Genomic DNA, 19,553 nt, shown 5'->3' with positions numbered 1-19,553 from the left:
TCCTCCCACACTCCAGAGACAAGCAGGTCAGGTGCATTGGCGATTCTAAAATTGCCCCTAGTGTGTGCTTGGTGTGTGTGTGTGCGCACCCTGCGGTAGGCTGGCACCCTGCCCGGGGTTTGTTTCCTGCCTTGCACCCTGTGTTGGCTGGGATTGCCTCCAGAAGACCCCTGTGACCCTGTAGTTAGGATACAGTGCATCCGGAAAGTATTCACAGCGCATCACTTTTTCCACATTTTGTTATATTACAGCCTTATTCCAAAATGGATTAAATTCATTTTTTTCCTCAGAATTCTGCACACAACACCCCATAATGACAACGTGAAAAAAGTTTACTTGAGGATTTTGCAAATTTATTAATAATAAAAAAACTGAGAAATCACATGTACATAAGTATTCACAGCCTTTGCTCAATTCTTTGTCGATGCACCTTTGGCAGCAATTACAGCCTCAAGTCTTTTTGAATATGATGCCACAAGCTTGGCACACCTATCCTTGGCCAGTTTCGCCCATTCCTCTTTGCAGCACCTCTCAAGCTCCATCAGGTTGGATGGGAAGCTTCGGTGCACAGCCATTTTAAGATCTCTCCAGAGATGTTCAATCGGATTCAAGTCTGGGCTCTGGCTGGGCCACTCAAGGACATTCAGAGAGTTGTCCTGAAGCCACTCCTTTGATATCTTGGCTGTGTGCTTAGGGTCGTTGTCCTGCTGAAAGATGAACCGTCGCCCCATTCTGAGGTCAAGAGCGCTTTGGAGCAGGTTTTCATCCAGGATGTCTCTGTACATTGCTGCAGTCATCTTTCCCTTTATCCTGACTAGTCTCCCAGTCCCTGCCGCTGAAAAACATCCCCACAGCATGATGCTGCCACCACCATGCTTCACTGTAGGGATGGTATTGGCCTGGTGATGAGCGGTGCCTGGTTTCCTCCAAACGTGATGCCTGGCATTCACACCAAAGAGTTCAATCTTTGTCTCATCAGACCAGAGAACTTTCTTTCTCATAGTCTGAGAGTCCTTCAGATGCCTTTTGGCAAACTCCAGGCAGGCTGCCATGTGCCTTTTACTAAGGAGTGGCTTCTGTCTGGCTACTCTACCATACAGGCCTGATTGGTGGATTGCTGCAGAGATGGTTGTCCTTCTGGAAGGTTCTCCTCTCTCCACAGAGGACCTCTGGAGCTCTGACAGAATGACCATCAGGTTCTTGGTCTGACTAAGGCCCTTGTCCCCCGATCGCTCAGTTTAGATGGCCGGCCAGCTCTAGGAAGAGTCCTGGTGGTTTCGAACTTCTTCCACTTACGGATGATGGCGGCCACTGTGCTCATTGGGACCTTCAAAGCAGCAGAAATTTTTCTGTTAACTTCCCTAGATTTGTGCCTCGAGACAATCCTGTCTCGGAGGTCTACAGACAATTCCTTTGACTTCATGCTTGGTTTGTGCTCTGACATGAACTGTCAACTGTCGGACCTTATATAGACAGGTGTGTGCCTTTTCAAATCATGTCCAATCAACTGAATTTACCACAGGTGGACTCCAATTAAGCTGCAGAAACATCTCAAGGATGATCAGGGGAAACAGGATGCACCTGAGCTCAATTTCGAGCTTCATGGCAAAGGCTGTGAATACGTATGTACATGTGCTTTCTCAATTTGTTTATTTTTAATAAATTTGCAAAAATCTCAAGTAAACTTTTTTCACGTTGTCATTATGGGGTGTTGTGTGTAGAATTCTGAGGAAAAAAAATGAATTTAATCCATTTTGGAATAAGGCTGTAACATAACAAAATGTGGAAAAAGTGATGTGCTGTGAATACTTTCCGGACGCACTGTATAGTGGGTTGGATAATGGATGGATGGATATTTCTTTATAGTGATGCTCCGAGATAGTTAAGAAATTAGGTATCATGCCGGATGAAAGAACTGAGACATCTTACTATTGTATGTATTGATCTTGGTTAACATTCTTGTGTGGTTTATGTCTGTTTGGAATTTGTAAGTTCTTACATCTACATGGTATTTTTTATTAGAGTTCTTTGATTTTCTCTCACATGCTAAAGATATATAGGTTAGTTTAATTGAATACTTGACCTAATGTGAAAAAGTGTGGGTGCATGTATGAATGTGCTCTGTGGTGGCCTGGCATCCCAGGTTTGTTTTTCGCATTGTACCTGATCCTGCTGGTTACACATCCCTGTGACCCTTATTTAGAGATAGTGTATGCAGTAAATGAGTGGACAAATAGGAACATCTGTTAAACTGTACCAGTAATAACTATGTTTGATCAAAACACTGAGTTCTGCTGTATGTGATTTTGTGCCTTGTGATTGTTGCTTCCTGTGCAGGATTCAGCTGCTTTTTTGCATTCAGTTGGTTAAATGGATTTGAAAATGACTGAGGAATTAATAATTAGAGTTATATATTTTTTTATCAAAAGCTTCACATGGGATTTTAGGGAAAGAAGAGAGAACCCAAAGGACAACTAGACATGTTCAGAACATACCATTATGAATACCTAATGAGTGAGTCCTTCAGGAAAGAATAAAACCTGGTATAGTGACAAAATCATGGTTCACTCTGAATTAGCAAGTGCTATACAGAAAGGAAAGATGAATATATTTGAGAGTTTTGTGAAAATGCAGGCATTGGGAACAATTCACCTAGTGTCTGTTATCTTGTGACAACAATAATATGTTCATACATTGAGCTATTTAGGTGGCAGTGATATATCAATAGACAGATTGTTTGTTTTATTTGTAATTGTACTCTCATATGAAAGATTAGGATTAAATACCCTTTGTAGGGCCATTGGAATTTATTTGACATGCATTTTATCCTCTTAATTAACTGGTACAACTAATCAGTTATCAAGTGGTTTTAAATACTGTAGAGTTTAGTGGGAATGTTTTCTATTAACTTTCTTTCTTATTTTTTTACATAAATGAATAATTATTCAATTAGTTAGCTTTAGTCACTGAGCAATACAGCAAGACAAGCATTCTGAAATCCTGCCTGGCCCAACAAACAAAATGATTTAAAATTTCATTACCATATAAATAGAAACTTGTACTGATAGACAGGCAGACAATTAATCTTTGCTTGTTTCAGCTGTGTAAGCATTTTTGTGCAGTTTACTTAAATAATCCGCCTGTCATCCACCTTTACTGATGCTCTTCTCTGTTATTTAGAATGACTATCGCAAGCTTTCTATGCAATGTAAGGACTTTGTGGTGGGTGTTCTTGATTTGTGTCGAGACACTGAAGAAGTTGAAGCTATCCTGAATGGAGATGTGGATGCCGAACAAGAAGAAGGACAGCGCCACAGAGCTTCCCTGAGCCGAGTCAAACTTGCCATTAAATATGAAGTCAAAAAGGTGAAGTTGCAAAATTGTCTGTTTTCTGTAATGTTAACCATTCATATTTCTGACTGTTTTATCATTAAACAGTGCTAAAATTCTATTTTTTTTACATTTTTAATAGTAGTATTCCCAGTTCATTGAATTAAAAAACTCATGGTGTGCAGTAAATTTTCCTTTTTTATGAGTGGTGGTAATCTAAATTTAAGTATTACAACAGAGCCTGAAACAATCACACAAAGCAAATTTTAGATTAAATAATCAGTCTAATGAGAGCATTCCATTCCTCTGTGCATTTTTATTTTAGCTCCTGTTATTACCAATTTAATTTCAGACAGAGTCTGGAAGATGAAAAGAATGCCACAAGAATTGAAATTTTGAAAATTAAACTTGAGAGCGCTTATCATTATAATTTTTGTAAGTCTTTAAACAGACAATGACCTTCAAAAGGTTTGCCTAGATGTCTTGTAATTCATAGGATGAAAATGTTGTATATAGAAAATGCAAGCTGAAAATTGTATCCTGGGGCAGTGCTTATAACTGGTGCCTTACAGTCTGGCAGTCTTGGTTCACATCCCAGCACCATTACTGTATGTATGACCACTTAGTATGATCAGATTGAAAATTATTTTCTTTGCAATCGGAGTGGTAGATTTTGAAGATATTATCTAGATATCTGTTATAGTCTAGGCACACTTAATAGTGAGGTGCTGGGAGAGAGCCAGCTTGATATCACGGATAAAGAAGTGCACCATTTTCAGCTTAGAAGCTGCCCGATTTCTCTGGGAGTGCTCTTCTGTGTAACCTGAAGGTGTCCAGTTCACAACTGGCAGGGAGCCTTAGCTGGCCAACACAGAGTGAATTCCCAAATGGAGACAAAACCAAAACCAAAAGAAAACTGAGGATTGTATGTAGTTCTGTCAAAATTACAATTCAATAATTATCCATCCATTTTCCAACCCGCTGAATCCGAACACAGGGTCACGGGGGTCTGCTGGAGCCAATCCCAGCACACAAGGCAGGAACCAATCCCGGGCAGGGTGCCAACCCACCGCAGGACACACACAAACACACCAAGCACACACTAGGGCCAATTTAGAATCGCCAATCCACCTAACCTAAATGTCTTTGGACTGTGGGAGGAAACCCACGCAGACATGGGGAGAACATGCAAACTCCACACAGGGAGGACCCGGGAAGCGAACCCAGGTCTCCTAACTGCGAGGCAGCAGCGCTACCACTGCGGCACTGTGCCGCTAAATAATTATTATTATAATTATTATCTAGAGAGTGTTTAAAAAGGAAACCTGAAATTCTTAACAAGAAGAGGCTTTTTGGTGACCTCAATGGTGATTTCAGTAAATGAGTAGATAGAAATTAGATGTTAAAAAACATTCTCTTATTAAAAAAAATGTATAATAACATATGGAAAATTAATGCATAAATGTAACAGTGTAAAGTGACACATATTATAGATTTTATTTTCAGTTTTCATTTTTTTTATCTTTTAATTTCAGTGTTTATATGATATGCATCCATCCATCCATCCATTTTCCAACCTGCTGAATCCGAATACAGGGTCACGGGGGTCTGCTGGAGCCAATCCCAGCCAACAAAGAGCATAAGGCAGGAACCAATCCCGGGCAGGGTGCCAACCCACTGCAGGACATATGATATGCATTTCATGGAAATTTTCATGGTTAATTTAGTCATTTGTTAAGTAATATAGTTAAAATAACACAAATTAACATTTCAGAAAAATATGAAAGACTGTTATATACAGATAACAAACAAAATGAAGAAAATCACTTGAGTAAATAAGAAATACAAATTATATTTTAAACGGATACCTCTACACAGGTATAGTCTTTAAGATAATTAAGCAATTAACATTCCATAATGTTTAAGGCTATGTACTGTATAAATTGCTGGGCAGACCAATTGCTCATTATGTTAGGTAAGACATCTACTTGACTTTAGGAGAGGACTGACTGTTGGAATATTTTTTAACAAAAGTTCAGGCATTGAAGACTACTAATCTTATTGACGTTTCAGGAAGATCCATCCATCCATCCATCCATTGTCTCCCGCTTATCCGAGGTCGGGTCGCGGGGGCAGCAGCTTGAGCAGAGATGCCCAGACTTCCCTCTCCCTGGCCACTTCTTCTAGCTCTTCCGGGAGAATCCCAAGGCGTTCCCAGGCCAGTCGAGAGACATAGTCCCTCCAGCGTGTCCTGGGTCTTCCCCGGGGCCTCCTCCCGGTTAGACGTGCCCGGAACACCTCACCAGGGAGGCGTCCAGGAAGAGCAGTGGTTAAAGTGATATTAACATAGAAGTCTGAGGGAAAAATGTGAACAACTTTGGGTAACTCTTTCCCTATGATCTCCATTAATTAGAGATGCAAGGAAAAACAGACACGCTGCTGTGGATCACTGGTCTAAAAGTGTCAATTTAAGGCAGGAGCAAATAGTTCATAAAAACTGTCCATCAGTGTGAAAGACTATTACTATGCTGTGGTGTATAAACCACTTATTCTGTTGACATAAACATGATGCTTGTGTCTGGAAATATGTTTACATGATCTAGTTGAGCAGAGAGTTCAAAGAGGAGCCAAGTATCATAACCTTCCTCCCATGCATATCCACATTAGTCCAATTAGTAGTCAGTAAACCTGTTACATCTTATCAATGGATTTGGTGTCATAATAGTGTTTGGCTTCAATAGAATTAATTGAAATTTGCTGCAAATATGGATTGGAGGAATGCATTTCTATCTTATGTTATTGGTGAAATGAACATTGTGGAAATACATGGCCTAACTACAAGGGATAATATAGCTTGGATCCCCCCACATCCTATGTTAGTCAGATGATATCTGCAGGCACCAGTTTGTAACATGGTGAAGTGCTTCTTCTCCATTTACAAATACTGTATACAGTATGTTATACAGCTGTATATTGTTAAATGTTATGATTTAAAAAGGTACTATTGTACAGATATTACTTTACATCATTATAAATGATGAAATTCTCGCTGCATTAAATAGGATGATAACTGAAACAAACTGAAAAATATATAATGTAAAAATATTTAACACTAAGGTATAAAGATAGCTTTAGTTTTCATATTTTGACAATGACAGAATTACAACAGAACATTAAGTAGTGTTTTAATTTGCCTTAGCAATACCCACTATGTATAATCCACCCTAGCTGAGAGTACAGGGTGTAAAATACTCCCCTTGTGTTGATCACAGGTTAACATCTGACTTTCCAAGATGTGATTTCACATAAAACTATGTAAGGTTGTTCATCGGTTAAAATTATGTGAGGCTAAAGTTGGAACAGAAACTGAACAACAGCTCAAGTACATAAAAGCTTTGAAGTGTGTAAGCATGCCCTCCACTACACTTGGAGTGAAAAAAGGTGTTTCATTACTAAGGAAAGTAGGGATTGATGGTATTTATTTTGCATTATACTTTTTGTTATCCTGCTTTTCTTTAACTGCAATGAGTATGAAGTATAGACAAAAAGAAAATGAAAGATTCTGCTCATACCTGCTGTGTAGCATATTTTATCAAGGAAATGCACGTTTTCCAAACTAGCACCCTGTCACAAAATATATAAAATTAGAAGGCAATATGTGAAGCAGTGAGTATCACACTGTACATGGAAACATCGAAGTGGAAAACAACTCAGCACAAGACAGAAATTTGAATGCACTTTCTGAAATGCAACTTAATGACAAACTGAATTTTCTTAATGACATCTGCTGAGCAGTTTCTGATTTGTTTTAACATTGTGTAAATATGCCATACTAACTTTGGTCCATGTGGGAAGCTCCAGTGTATCTAGGGTTTCATTGACCTGGGATAATTAATTGCAACTTTTCATTTTTATTTTTTAAGAAAATTCATTGGCCTTGTCACTCTCTTTCCTAATGGGTTTTCTCTAAGACAGTGGTTCTCAATCTTGGTCCTTTGGACCCACTGTGGCTGTAGGTTTTTGTTCCAACCAAATTCTGTTTTTAATTGGACTGCTAGCCTAATGAGGTGATCTGTTATTACCCAGTTTCTGTGTTTTGGAGTCAATGTAGAAATTTCAAAACTAAGTTTGGTAAATTTTTATTAAAATGTTCCAAGCAGTTATATGGGAGATTTATTTTTTACTTCTTAACAATATTTTCATCCTGATTTTCATTATTCTTTACCAGGTTTTCTGCTTATTTAATCCATTACTTACTAATTAGTGGGTCTGACGCTAAAGTAGTTGCAGCCTTTCATCAATCAGTGTTGTTTTCCCAGGTGTCTGCTGTGCTTGTTTTCAATAGTCATTTTTAGGATACAATGAAAGAAGCAAACTATACAGAAAAAGGTCAAAAGAATAGAAAAGATAAATGAGTTAAGCATTTAAAGATATTGAAAAAATAGAAATACTGCTAAATATTTTATAAATGTAAAAATCATTCTATTGTGCTTTTCTGAATGTAGAATAAGAGAAGAGAAAAACACCAGCTAATTAAATTAGATCAGTTATTATCACTGATTTTGATTCTGGTTGGAACAAAAGCCAGCAGCTATAGAGGGTCCACAGGACTGAGTTTGAGAACCCCTGCTCTAAGACATGCACGTTAGGTTAACTGGAACTCCTAATTAGCTGGCTATGTTGTGTATGTACCCTGCAGTGTACTTTTGCCCCATATATGTTTTTTTTTTGACCCCAGTATTACAGTGAAAGGTCTCTTAACATTGCTAAGCAGGTTTAGAAGATGAATGGAAAATTCTCAGTATGAATCCACAATAGCTTACAAAGTGAAGCGAAAACCAACCTAAAATTAGTCTTTGAATTTGTTAGTAATTAAATTAATTAATTTATAATCTTCTTTTATACAGTATATAGAAGAATCCAGTACCGGTAATACAATTACTGACTTCAGTTAATGTAAGAAAAAATCCGTAAGACTTTTTAAATTAATGTCCGAGGATACCAACTACACTTCCAAACCAGCAACTACATAATTCTGTATGTGTGCTATAGTTAATACCTCTGAAAAAGCCTGACTCTCATGTAATCATCTCTCTCCCCCTCTCTCTCTCTTTCTGCTCATTAACTAATGATTTATTGAGGGAGTCATCTCTCTCTCACATTGCTCTAGAAATGTGTCAGGTGTCTTCTGTACGCATAGCCTAAAATAGAAGAAATAAGATGGCATGCTGGCGCAGAAAGGCAAATTAGCAGGGAAATTGGTTGCTGAATTCTTTTCCTTCGAAGCAACAGCACATTTCACCTCAGGGTGAAACTTTTTTGTCTACTGGACATTTTTCATCCTCTCTAGATAATATTATACCAGTCCCTTTCAGGAAGTAAATTATCACAAGTGACCTTCACTTATAATATAGCTATCGTCAGGTCACTTTTATGGGGCATTTTCATAAAAAAAAAAACTTATTACATCATGTCTGCCTACCTATCTGTCTGTGCATTTAATATCTTCATAATCAATTAAAGCATTCTTCTAAATTCTTTTACATTAGCTAAATGACAGGGTCTCATTTTATGTATAGAAATTTCTAGGATATCCAGGAGCATGGAGTGTGCCTGTGATGACTGTATTGATTTATGTCAGTGAAGATAGACACAAGAAGTGACAACAACCTTTATGTTATCTTATTCAAGAGCTACAATAGCCTAATGTCATTTTATAAAAAGAAAATGTTTTACACAGCAGTCATATTCATGGAAAATCTAATCCCTCTTGATAGCTGTTGTCTGCTCCATACCTTCAGCATGTGTGGACTGGAAACATCACATTCACCCACTCTGACCCCCAATACAGATAATTCCACTGGGCAGTGTGCTGAATATCCTTCTGTACTCCTTGTTCACTTTTAAGCTATTTGACCAGATGCAGCCCCAATTCTTTCATTAAGTTGCTGATGCTGACACCATCCTAGGCCCAATGATGATGAAACAGCTTATAGAGAAGATGTTTATCAACTGACAAAGTGGTGCCAGGACAGCAGTCTTTCCCATAATCAGAGGAGATGCTGGTGAAAGGATAAACGGTTTCAGATTTATTGAAGTGACCATTATATATGAACTGAAGTGGGAACAGCAAGCGTATTTCAGCTATTTTCAATAAGGCTTACCAATCCCAGTACTTCCTCAGATGTCTGAGGAAAGTGTAGACTTTGCCATCTCTTCAGATTGACTACCACAGTTTGCAAAGTGGAATCCATTCTCACTGACTGCATCACATCCTAGCATGGCACCTGTTCATCTCAAGATTGTGAAGCACTACAGAGGGTGGTTAAGGTGGAACAGAATATTATCGGTACCCAGCTGCCTTCTCTTTAGGATATTGTTGTGATGTGAAATTTTGTATACAAGTTGATAAATATTTTGTATGTCTTTATTTGTAACTTAGGCAAAGCAATGTAATATTAGTGTTACATTATAGATAATAACAGCAATGGTTTGATGGTTTAAAAAACCTTTCCCCCTTTTAGGAATGAGTCTCTTTGTAATTTTATGACAGGGTTGGGGGAAGTGCCTCAAATATGTTTGACCAATATTTCTCTGCCAAAGTCTCTCAATCAACCCCCACAGGAAAGCCAGGCTGCCTAACTGCCAAGCTTTACCTTAACATATGGTTTGGAGGGCAAGTGTGAGGGTGTTCTTTCCCCACATTGGTCTGAAGTATGGCTGTTTGGAACTGGCTTGTATCAGAAGCCTTTAAGTACCATGACGCCCTATTGGCTCTAGGGGTTGGACAGAAAACCTATAAATTTGCTTGCTTTGCCCAGCTGTCTCTCTCTTACCAAACTGATGAAAGACCATCTCACACCATGAACTTAAAAGGGCAACACAATGAAGAGCACAGCTCAGCAGCCATATTGAGACAGGCATGTGGCCTGTGCTGAAGGAAGCTGACCACAAAATTATGCCTTAACTAGAGACATTTTAAGTAACTAACAAGTCTGTGTGCTGCCTGAAACTACACATTACCATTTATCAGGTTGTATGGTTGCCAATAATGTACTTTGCATATTGTTATTATTTATGAATATTATCAATAATACATTGTTTAAATTGTAACTTAATTCCTGCTTGTCTTTTACTACACTTAATTGCCTGAGGTTATAAATGTAGAAGGGAAGGTGAGGAGAAGTTATATACTATAATACCTTATAAACAGTGGTATGTCTGTGAGATTTGAGGCATTCTGACAAAGGCTACATATTAATAATCAAAAGGGGAAAGTAGAGTAAAATATTACTCTACCAAGACAAAACAGATATATACACGACTTGCTGCCTTAAAAATGCAAACAGTACTTTTAAAGAGCTCTGCCACCTGTTCAGTCTCATTTCTCACTCCTTCCTTCTGGCAAATGGTACAGGGCCATTCACATTTACACAGGTAGATTCAGGAACAGCTTCTAGCCACAGATTGTAATGTTACTGAACATCCATCCATTCATCCATTGTCCAACCCGCTGAATCCGAACACAGGGTCACGGGGGTCTGCTGGAGCCAATCCCAGCCAACACAGGGCACAAGGCAGGAACCAATCCTGGGCAGGGTGCCAACCCACCGCAGTGTTACTGAACAGCCAAACATAATAAAACATATTACAACAAATATTGTAATGTAAAAACACAAAATCTATCTATCTATCTATCTATCTATCTATCTATCTATCTATCTATCTATCTATCTATCTATCTATCTATCTATCTATCTATCTATCTATCTATCTATCTATCTATCTATCTATCTATCTATCTATCTATCTATCTATCTATCTATCTATCTATCTATCTATTTTTCAAAGATTAGGGGACAGATTAGGGGACAGCCATCCGTATATTATCCCTGGCTGCAATGGGTTTGGTTTTGTAGACAGAAGTGTCTCTGTTGAAGTCCAGACATGAACTGTTTGAGGTTTGGAAAGATGGCGGTTTTAACTGATAAGACCAGAAGTGATGTATGGGAACCGGAAGTGACCTTCTTCTGACATCATCGTAAGTGACGGACCCAGAAGTGATGTCAGCCTGGGTGCCAGAACCAGAAGTGACGTCTTCAGAGATGAGTCACACAGGTTTCCCACCCCTGGTGTGCAGAGATAACAAGAGAAGGTTTAGTGCACCCCCTGGCCTGTCATGGAATTACCTTTGCTTGGTGCATACAACGTCCTCCTACTGACATGTGCGTGACACTATCTATTGTAATAAGATCAAAGGAGATAGTGAAAGTGTTGTGACACCTTTGGGCAAACCCTGTCTAAAACAGATGCTTGTAAATGTGAATTGTATTAAATTGCGTATTTCTTGTGGTTTATGTGTAATTTGTATGTTTGTGTTTGTTGTTATTGTATTTTTGTCATGCAAGCAAGAATTTAATTGTACATGAGATGTTTTATGTGATACCAATGACCCAACATACAGCTCCATTCTGCAAGTTGTTTCTTTTTTAGAGTAATGTTCTTACTTTCTTACTTCTAAATGCCAGTGTACTTTTTACCACTGCTTTTAGATGCAGCTGTTTTTTCATGGAGTCTATTTTTATTATGTTTAAAATGGCATAGGTTCAGTTGCCTTCCAATCCAGTGACCTTAAATGGAGTACAAGGTCAGGAGCCTATCCTGGTAGCCATTATCCCAATGCAAAATTCATACCTCATATTACCACAGTTTAGAGGTGCCAGTGAATCTAACATAAACTTTTTTGGAGCATTAGAGGAGTATAGGGTATAGGAGTTCCTACAAAGAAAGCTATGTCAACACATCAAGGAACTTGAAAGTTCAGCACAAACTTTGACCTGACCAGAATGCATTTCTAGTCCCTTGGAACTGAACCCCTGGTTCATTGGTGTGAAATAAAAAAAGCCTGCTTTATTACACTATAATCCTTAAAAGATGTTTGTTTTGTTATAATTCGTTTTTTTTTACAATGCTGGCTTCCTGGGATTTTGGCCAAACATATGCTTTGCTTAATAAACCTAATTTTGTTAAATAAAAAAGCCTTTTATCCCTAAATAGCTTACAATTGATGCCACAAGTCAAGCTAAAAAAAATGAAAGTTGTAATACTCACTGAATTTGTGCTCTTTTAACCAGAGAATATTCCTATGTACTGTATTCAATTGTTGACATTGCACAAATAAATAAGTGCTTTTGCAATGTGTTTTCACAACAGTCGATTCTACTTTTGTGAGATTCTACCATTATTGAAGTAATTTTGGGTATTCTTGTCCCTGTATTACGTGATTTACTTTCACCCCAGGGCATGTTTACAGATACCTAGTTTTCAGAAATGTAAGCACTAGTTTACTTTGAAGGTATTTCTTGTACTTTGGTTATACCTCATGTTTATTGGCTAATTTCTTTTTTTAACATATATGTACTGCTCAAAAAATTAAAAGGAAAACTTTTTAATCAGAGCCTTCACCCTGAGCACATGTGACAGGCGTGAAAGGGTCTGGAGAAACCGTGGAGAATGTCATGCTGCCGGTAACATCAGTGGTGGTCTGGGGAAGCATATTCATAGAGGGACGCACAGACCTGTACAGGCTAGACAATGGAACCTTGACTACCATTAGGTATCAGGAATGAAATCCCTGTACTCATTGTCAGACCCTATGCTGGTGCAGCAGGTCCTGGGTTCCTCCTGGTGCATAGCAATGCCCTGCCTCATGTGGCGAGAGTATGCAGGCAGATCCTGGAGGATGAAGGAATTGATACCATTGACTGGCCCACACGCTCGCCTGACCTAAATCCAATAGCACACCTTTGGGACAGTATTTTTCAGTCCATCCGAAGCCACCAGGTTGCACCTCAGACTGTCTAGGAGCTCAGTGATGCCCTGGTCCGGATCTAGGAGGAGATCCCCCAGGACAACTTCTGTCATCTCATTAGGATCATGCAGGGCATGCATACAAGAACAAGGGGGCCATACAAACTACTGAGTACAATTTTGAGTTGCTGCAATGAAATTTTGGCAAAATGGACTAGCCTGCCACATCATTTTTTCACTTTGATTTTCGGGGTGTCTTTGAATTCAGCCCTCTGTAGGTTGATAATTTTCATTTCCATCAAACAATGCGGCATCCTATCATACCTAACACATTACCCAGTCCATATCAGTATACGTATCCAGCAGGACTTTTTTCCCACTGAGATCTGATGTGTTTTCAAAGTGTTCCTTTAATTTTTTTTGAGCAGTTTATTTTGTATGCTTCTGGAGTATATACATTTATTCACCATTTTTAGCTGTATCTTTGCCTTTGTTCAACTTTTAATTTCTAGATTGTTTTTGATGACCTACTGCTGTGCTGTTCAGTTAGTTTTGTTATGTTGGGCGGAGTGGTGGCTCTGAGGCTAGGGATCTGCACTGGCAATCGGAAGGTTGCCGGTTCAAATCCCGTAAATGCCAAAAGGGATTCTGCTCTGTTGGGCCCTTCAGCAAGGTCCTTAACCTGCAATTGCTGAGCGCTTTGAGTAGTGAGAAAAGCGCTATATAAATGCAAACAATTATTATTATTATGCCTGTCATGCTGTTACTGTTTATATTAAAATTGTAGCCATACTGGCATTGTTAAAGACAGCAAAGATAAAATATTTATCCCACAGAAAAGACAGCATTGTACATATGTGATAAAGTGAATTATTGTATTGCATGTTAGGGCTCAGACAGTACTTGGATGGGAGACCATCTAGGAAAAGCTTGAGTTGCTGCTGGGAGAGGTGTTGGTGAGTGCCCCAGTGCAATGACAGGGACAGTTTGCTGTAAAAATGGTGCCGCCCTTCAAATGAGATGAAAATCGAGGTCCTGACTTTCTGTGGTCATAAAAAAATCATGGGCATCCTTTGTAAAGAGTAGTTTGTTTCCCAATGTCAAAAACTAAATTGCCCACCTCAGCCTGGTCATTCTGGACCTTAGTCATCCATTCTCCCTTACTGCCTAACTATCTCTCTCTCATCCCTTCATAATGTAATAGTTGATGTGTGATGAGTGTACTGGTGCAAAATGGCTGCTGCCGCAACATCAAGGTGGATGCTGCACATTGATGGTTGTTGAAGTGGCTCCACACTCTCTATGTAAAATGCTTAGAGTAGTATGAAAAGTGTTATATAAATGCAATGACTTCTTCTTCTTTGCCCCTACTACCTGGAGATGGAGAAAGGTCTTGCGAACATTAGCAGTGGATGAGCAAATTGAACCCCTTTTTCTCCATTTCTACATTTCCATTTCATTTTAAATGTATTAATATTTGTTCACTCGCATCAACTCACATGGGAGAGGTTAAACTCTACAATTAACATACTGTAACAAACATGTATTTGAGAAAACTGAAGTACATCAAGATAAACCTATGCAGACATGGGGAGAATGACTCTACACTCCCTGTCACCTCACAGTTTTTTCCCCAAGTACTCTGTGTGAAACTTTGCTTACCTCCAGATGTAATGCAGCTATGACAGGGGGAGCGGAATTTGATCCCTACTCATAATAATGGATGGCTGGGTAGATGTATTTGTGCAGAACCCTAAGTCTGTTAAATACATGCTACCTTATTTTCAAATCTGCATCTCCATTTCAGAGTAACAGGGAGTTACAGCCTATCCTGGCAGCCTTTTGCACAAGTCCAGAATAGGATGTCAGTTTATTGTGTGGTAAACTCTTTCTCACCCATACATAGCCAATTAGAATTGCAAATCAACGTATTAAGCGTATTTTTAGGAGAAATAACAGAGTAGTGATAAAACTCCACACAGACACTAGGTGAACATGCAAACTTCACATAGAAATGCCCAGGCTGGAATTTGAATCCAGTCTCCTGAAGCTTGGCAGCTGCATTACCACTTTTACACTGTGTCATCCCAAAATGCACTACATACCATATACTGTATACTCGCTTATAAGTCGGGTCTTGAAACCCAAAAAATCGATCATAAAATCAGACCCCAACTTATACGCCTGTTCAAAAATACGACACTTACATTTTTTTTTTTTACATCTTCTTGCTTCCTCCAATCTCGCACCAGTTTCTCAGACACATCAAATTTTGTTTTGAGCAGCAGTTACGAATTTCTTTTGCCACTACAACGACTTTTAATTTAAAACCAGCTTCATATTTTCTTCTGATTGAACACTCCATCGTAGATAAGGGATGCTCTTACGATAAAGGTGAGATGATAGGTGTGAGATACAGAAAACACAAAACAGTGCAAATGTCGCTTCGGAATAATTCGGGTATTACCGTGTGGTCACGTAGGCACAATATATAGTAAAAAAGGCAGTGTGCTCCGTATTTACTCTGTCTGCTGAGTGTTAGCATATCGTAATCCCTTGGATGTGAGTAGCGTGAGTTTTCCTCATTCGACTTGTATGACTGATATTATAAAATATCGGAAATTATACGGTAAAATCAAGCCCCGACTTATCCTCGGGAGAACTTAAACGCGAATATATATGGTAATTATATATTGGATTTGAAGGCACAATTTTAATTACATACAATATTGTCGAATTGTAGCACTTTTTTGGATTTTGCAGTTTAAATATGCAAATTCCAAAGGTTTTGGTTGAATATTACACTGATCACATACTGTATATAGTATTGCAGACACTTTTTTTAAAAAAAAAACAGCTCCCAGCATAGATGTGGCAATGTTTTCAGTTGTGGGTGTGCTGTAGTGAAGTGTAGTAATTGACTTTTCTTGGGACATTGAAAAAATCAAAGGGTCATGTGATCACTTTATTCACATAATGCATTTTCTTTCTCTTTTTTTTGTGCGTATAACAATTGAGAACTTTTCCTTTATCGTATTGCTTTGTTTATCCATCCATCAATTGTTAGTCAATTTCATATTTTTGTATGTAGCAATATTTCTTACTATAATTGGCTTTTCAGTAGCATTACAACCCATGGATAGAAACTTCTCCAGAATTTGTTACTGCAAGGGGCAATTGTCCTCTAATGTTGACCAGTGGAAAGGAGTGAGAAAAATGTTGGGGCAGAGTGGCTAAGGTCTATAATAATACTGTTTGCCTTTCAAAGGCAATGAGTCTTATATATTTTCTTTTACTGTGCATATACTGTATGTGTATATATGCCGTTTCACTGTGTGTGTGAACATCCCTTATTTTCTCCGTATCTGTAAGGTTTTTGTCAATACAGTTTATTTTTCCTCCAGTGTCCACAGACAGCTGAGTTAGGTTTATAGACTTTGTATAAGTTGGTGTGTGAGCAAATGTGTCAAGGTGTCACTGCTTTGGTTGGTTTTTCCCTTGTGCCTGATGTTGCCAGGATAAGACTCAACTTTGTGACATTGTATTGGAGTAAGTGAGTTCAATAAATGGATGAGTTAGGTGGATGAATATTATTTTGCATATCTTTTTTGAGACTCGTGTTAATAAATCTAGTTGACAATTTCCCTAATTTTCTTACAATTATTCCTTTTTTAATGAGATGAGTTAAAGTAGGACAGTCTCAGAAGAAAATACCTTCCTTAATCATGAAGGAATTAGGACAATTAACCAACTAGTTCTTTTAGGTTATATATTGCCCCTGTGGTTTTGCTCCAGTTTTTCAAAATTGAGGTTACATGGTCGTGTTAACGTCAGACCAAAAAAAAATGATTCATTTTTCCTATCAGAAATTCTTATTTGATTTTAAGACGCTGGCCTTTTTTCAAATATGATCAACCAATCCCAGTAGTCCAACATATTGCCACCACTGTTTCCCAGATCTTGTTAGTGGCACAACAGAAGCATATGCACAGAAAAACGTAATGTGTTTGTGGAGATTTGATCAGGCCCCTTAATATCATTACTTTCCTTTTATATTCTACAGGCAGCCACCGTACAAATTGTAAATGAAAAACCCTGGTGCTACTGTGGCTGCCACTGTTGATCTGAGTATTGAAATTAGGACTATTTTCCCCCACAGTATAAGTAATGTCTCTCTTATTTGTTTTTTTTTATAGTTTGTAGCCCACCCAAACTGTCAACAGCAGTTGCTGACAATATGGTATGAAAACCTCTCAGGATTACGGGAGCAGACCATTGCCGTGAAATGCCTCGTCGTTCTCATTGTTGCCTTAGGCCTTCCATTGCTTGCTGTCGGCTACTGGTTCGCTCCATGCAGCAGGGTATGGTGCTTTTCATTTTAAAAATATCAGAAAAAATGAATTCTTGAAAATGTTACAGAAGTTGACAAAATTGCATATTTTTAATGCAAAACAGTCTTGAATCTTGTGATTGCAATCAAAGCTCTAATAGCTGTCCTGAAACATTGATCATCTTGTGTTAGGAAGTCCTTTTTTAGCATTGGAAAGTGATTCAACATTAAAAACAGCTTGATGGTAAGTAGACAGCCTTTGTCATCAACAGCTATATGTAGACTAGTCCTTTCTGTCACATAATTCTGTAATGATGGGAACAGCAATCACTAATTTACCAATTACTTTGATATCAGGTAGCTTTAGTGTCCCAGCTTCCCAGTATCTTTTTTTCTAAGAATGGGCAGTCAGGTAAAATAAGCACATTATGTTCTCAGCAGCAGGGTGGCACTGTGGTTAGAACCTCTACCTCCAGTTTCAGGTACCTTGTGTGACATTTGTACATTCTGCCAATGTGCTCCAAGACAAGCTAGTTAGGCTGAATGAGGATTCTTAATTAGCATGGTGTGATTGAGTATGTGCATAAATGTGCCCTGTGATGATCTGGCTTCTCATCAAGTGTTGGTTCCAACTCACATCTGAAACTGATGGGATATGGTATATACCTCCAGACAAAACTCAGATTTTAAAGAATTAGAAATGGATGGATTGTTAGATAACTGAATCAATGAGTGATTGTGAGTTTGTGCATGAATGTGCACTGCACTGAGATGGCAACCCACCTCATGCTGGTTCCCACCTTTCTTCTAGGAGTTTCACTCTAGGCAAAACTAAAATGGAGTTTTTGAAAAATGAATGAATAAACAGAAGAACTTTATGATTTGAAATGACAAACTGTTTAGGAGATCCTTGGCTTACAACAGGACATCTTAAGTATAGAGAAGGCTATGTGCTTCTAACCTTTTATTAATCAGAGTGGCTTATTAGTGAAACTAAATCACCATTTTTGGGTTCCCTGCAATTCTAGCTTGGACCACAAAGGTTCAGAGAGGACATAAGTGGTTAGTATTAGTATGGTTTCCAGATTTGTGCAATTGGTAATATTAAAAGTACAAATAAAGCAGGTCATCTTTAATATAACTTCTCATTGTGTCCCCCTCCCTCCTTTTTCTTCTATGTTTTAGTTGGGAAAAATCCTGCGGAGTCCCTTCATGAAGTTTGTAGCACATGCAGCCTCCTTTATAATATTTTTGTGTTTACTGGTGTTTAATGCTTCAGACCGCTTTGAAGGAATTACAACTTTGCCAAATGTCACAGTCACTGACTATCCCACACAGATATTTCGAGTAAAAACCACACAGTTTAGCTGGACAGAGATGCTTATCATGGTTTGGGTTCTGGGTAAGTAAAGATTTCATTACTGTTTTTAGTAGAGACTTTCTATATGCTACAGAGTGACAATTGAATATATGAAGTTCTTCCCTTTGAATAATAATTAGCAACTAATTGCATTAGTAGTAAAAACAAAATGGGAAAGATAAACAGTACTGCAATTTAAGCATTGTCTGCTTATGGCATCTATCATAGCAAATAGTTAAATCTGTTATTGATTGTTTTTCCCTCTGTTCTATCCTTAACTTCTTCATATTATAGTCTTTGTGATAGTTTAAACCATAAATTAAGTTTTGAAAGGTAAAGAAAATTGATTAAAAGACTATCCGCTGCTGATGCCAAAAATCACCCAAAGCCATCCATCCATCCATCCATCCATCCATCCATCCATCCATCCATCCATCCATCCATCCAGTATCCAACCCACCATATCCTAACTACAGGGTCACGGGGGTCTCCTGGAACCAATCCCAGCCAACACAGAGCACAAGACAGGACACAAACTCCAGGCAGGGCGCCAGCCCACTGCAGCCCAAAGCAAACATATTTATTAGAATTTTATCTGATATTATTAAGTCATTATCTGACATCATTAATGGTCTCAAATGACATATTTAAAGATGTATTATTATACTTTAGAGCTTCATGTTCATGGCCTATCTAAACACTTTAATACAGAATGCTACCCTG

The 19,553-nt window shown here is 38.4% G+C and overlaps 1 protein-coding gene across 2 annotated transcripts in view; it reads left to right on the top strand.

The window, feature by feature from the left end:
* The window catches only part of trpc3 (transient receptor potential cation channel, subfamily C, member 3), a 162,507-nt gene that overhangs the window by 55,032 nt on the left and 87,922 nt on the right, over positions 1–19,553 (top strand). For both annotated transcript variants that reach the window (XM_028802014.2, XM_051928638.1), the window contains 3 exons: positions 3,181–3,366; positions 17,337–17,501; positions 18,656–18,872. In XM_028802014.2, the coding sequence (XP_028657847.1) occupies positions 3,181–3,366; positions 17,337–17,501; positions 18,656–18,872 (568 nt within the window). The remainder of the gene's footprint in view (positions 1–3,180; positions 3,367–17,336; positions 17,502–18,655; positions 18,873–19,553) is intronic.

This window comes from Erpetoichthys calabaricus, chromosome 5 (genome assembly GCF_900747795.2).
Source record: "Erpetoichthys calabaricus chromosome 5, fErpCal1.3, whole genome shotgun sequence".
In the NCBI taxonomy this organism is placed as follows: domain Eukaryota; kingdom Metazoa; phylum Chordata; class Cladistia; order Polypteriformes; family Polypteridae; genus Erpetoichthys; species Erpetoichthys calabaricus.
This window is presented reverse-complemented; position numbering and strand designations above follow the sequence as displayed.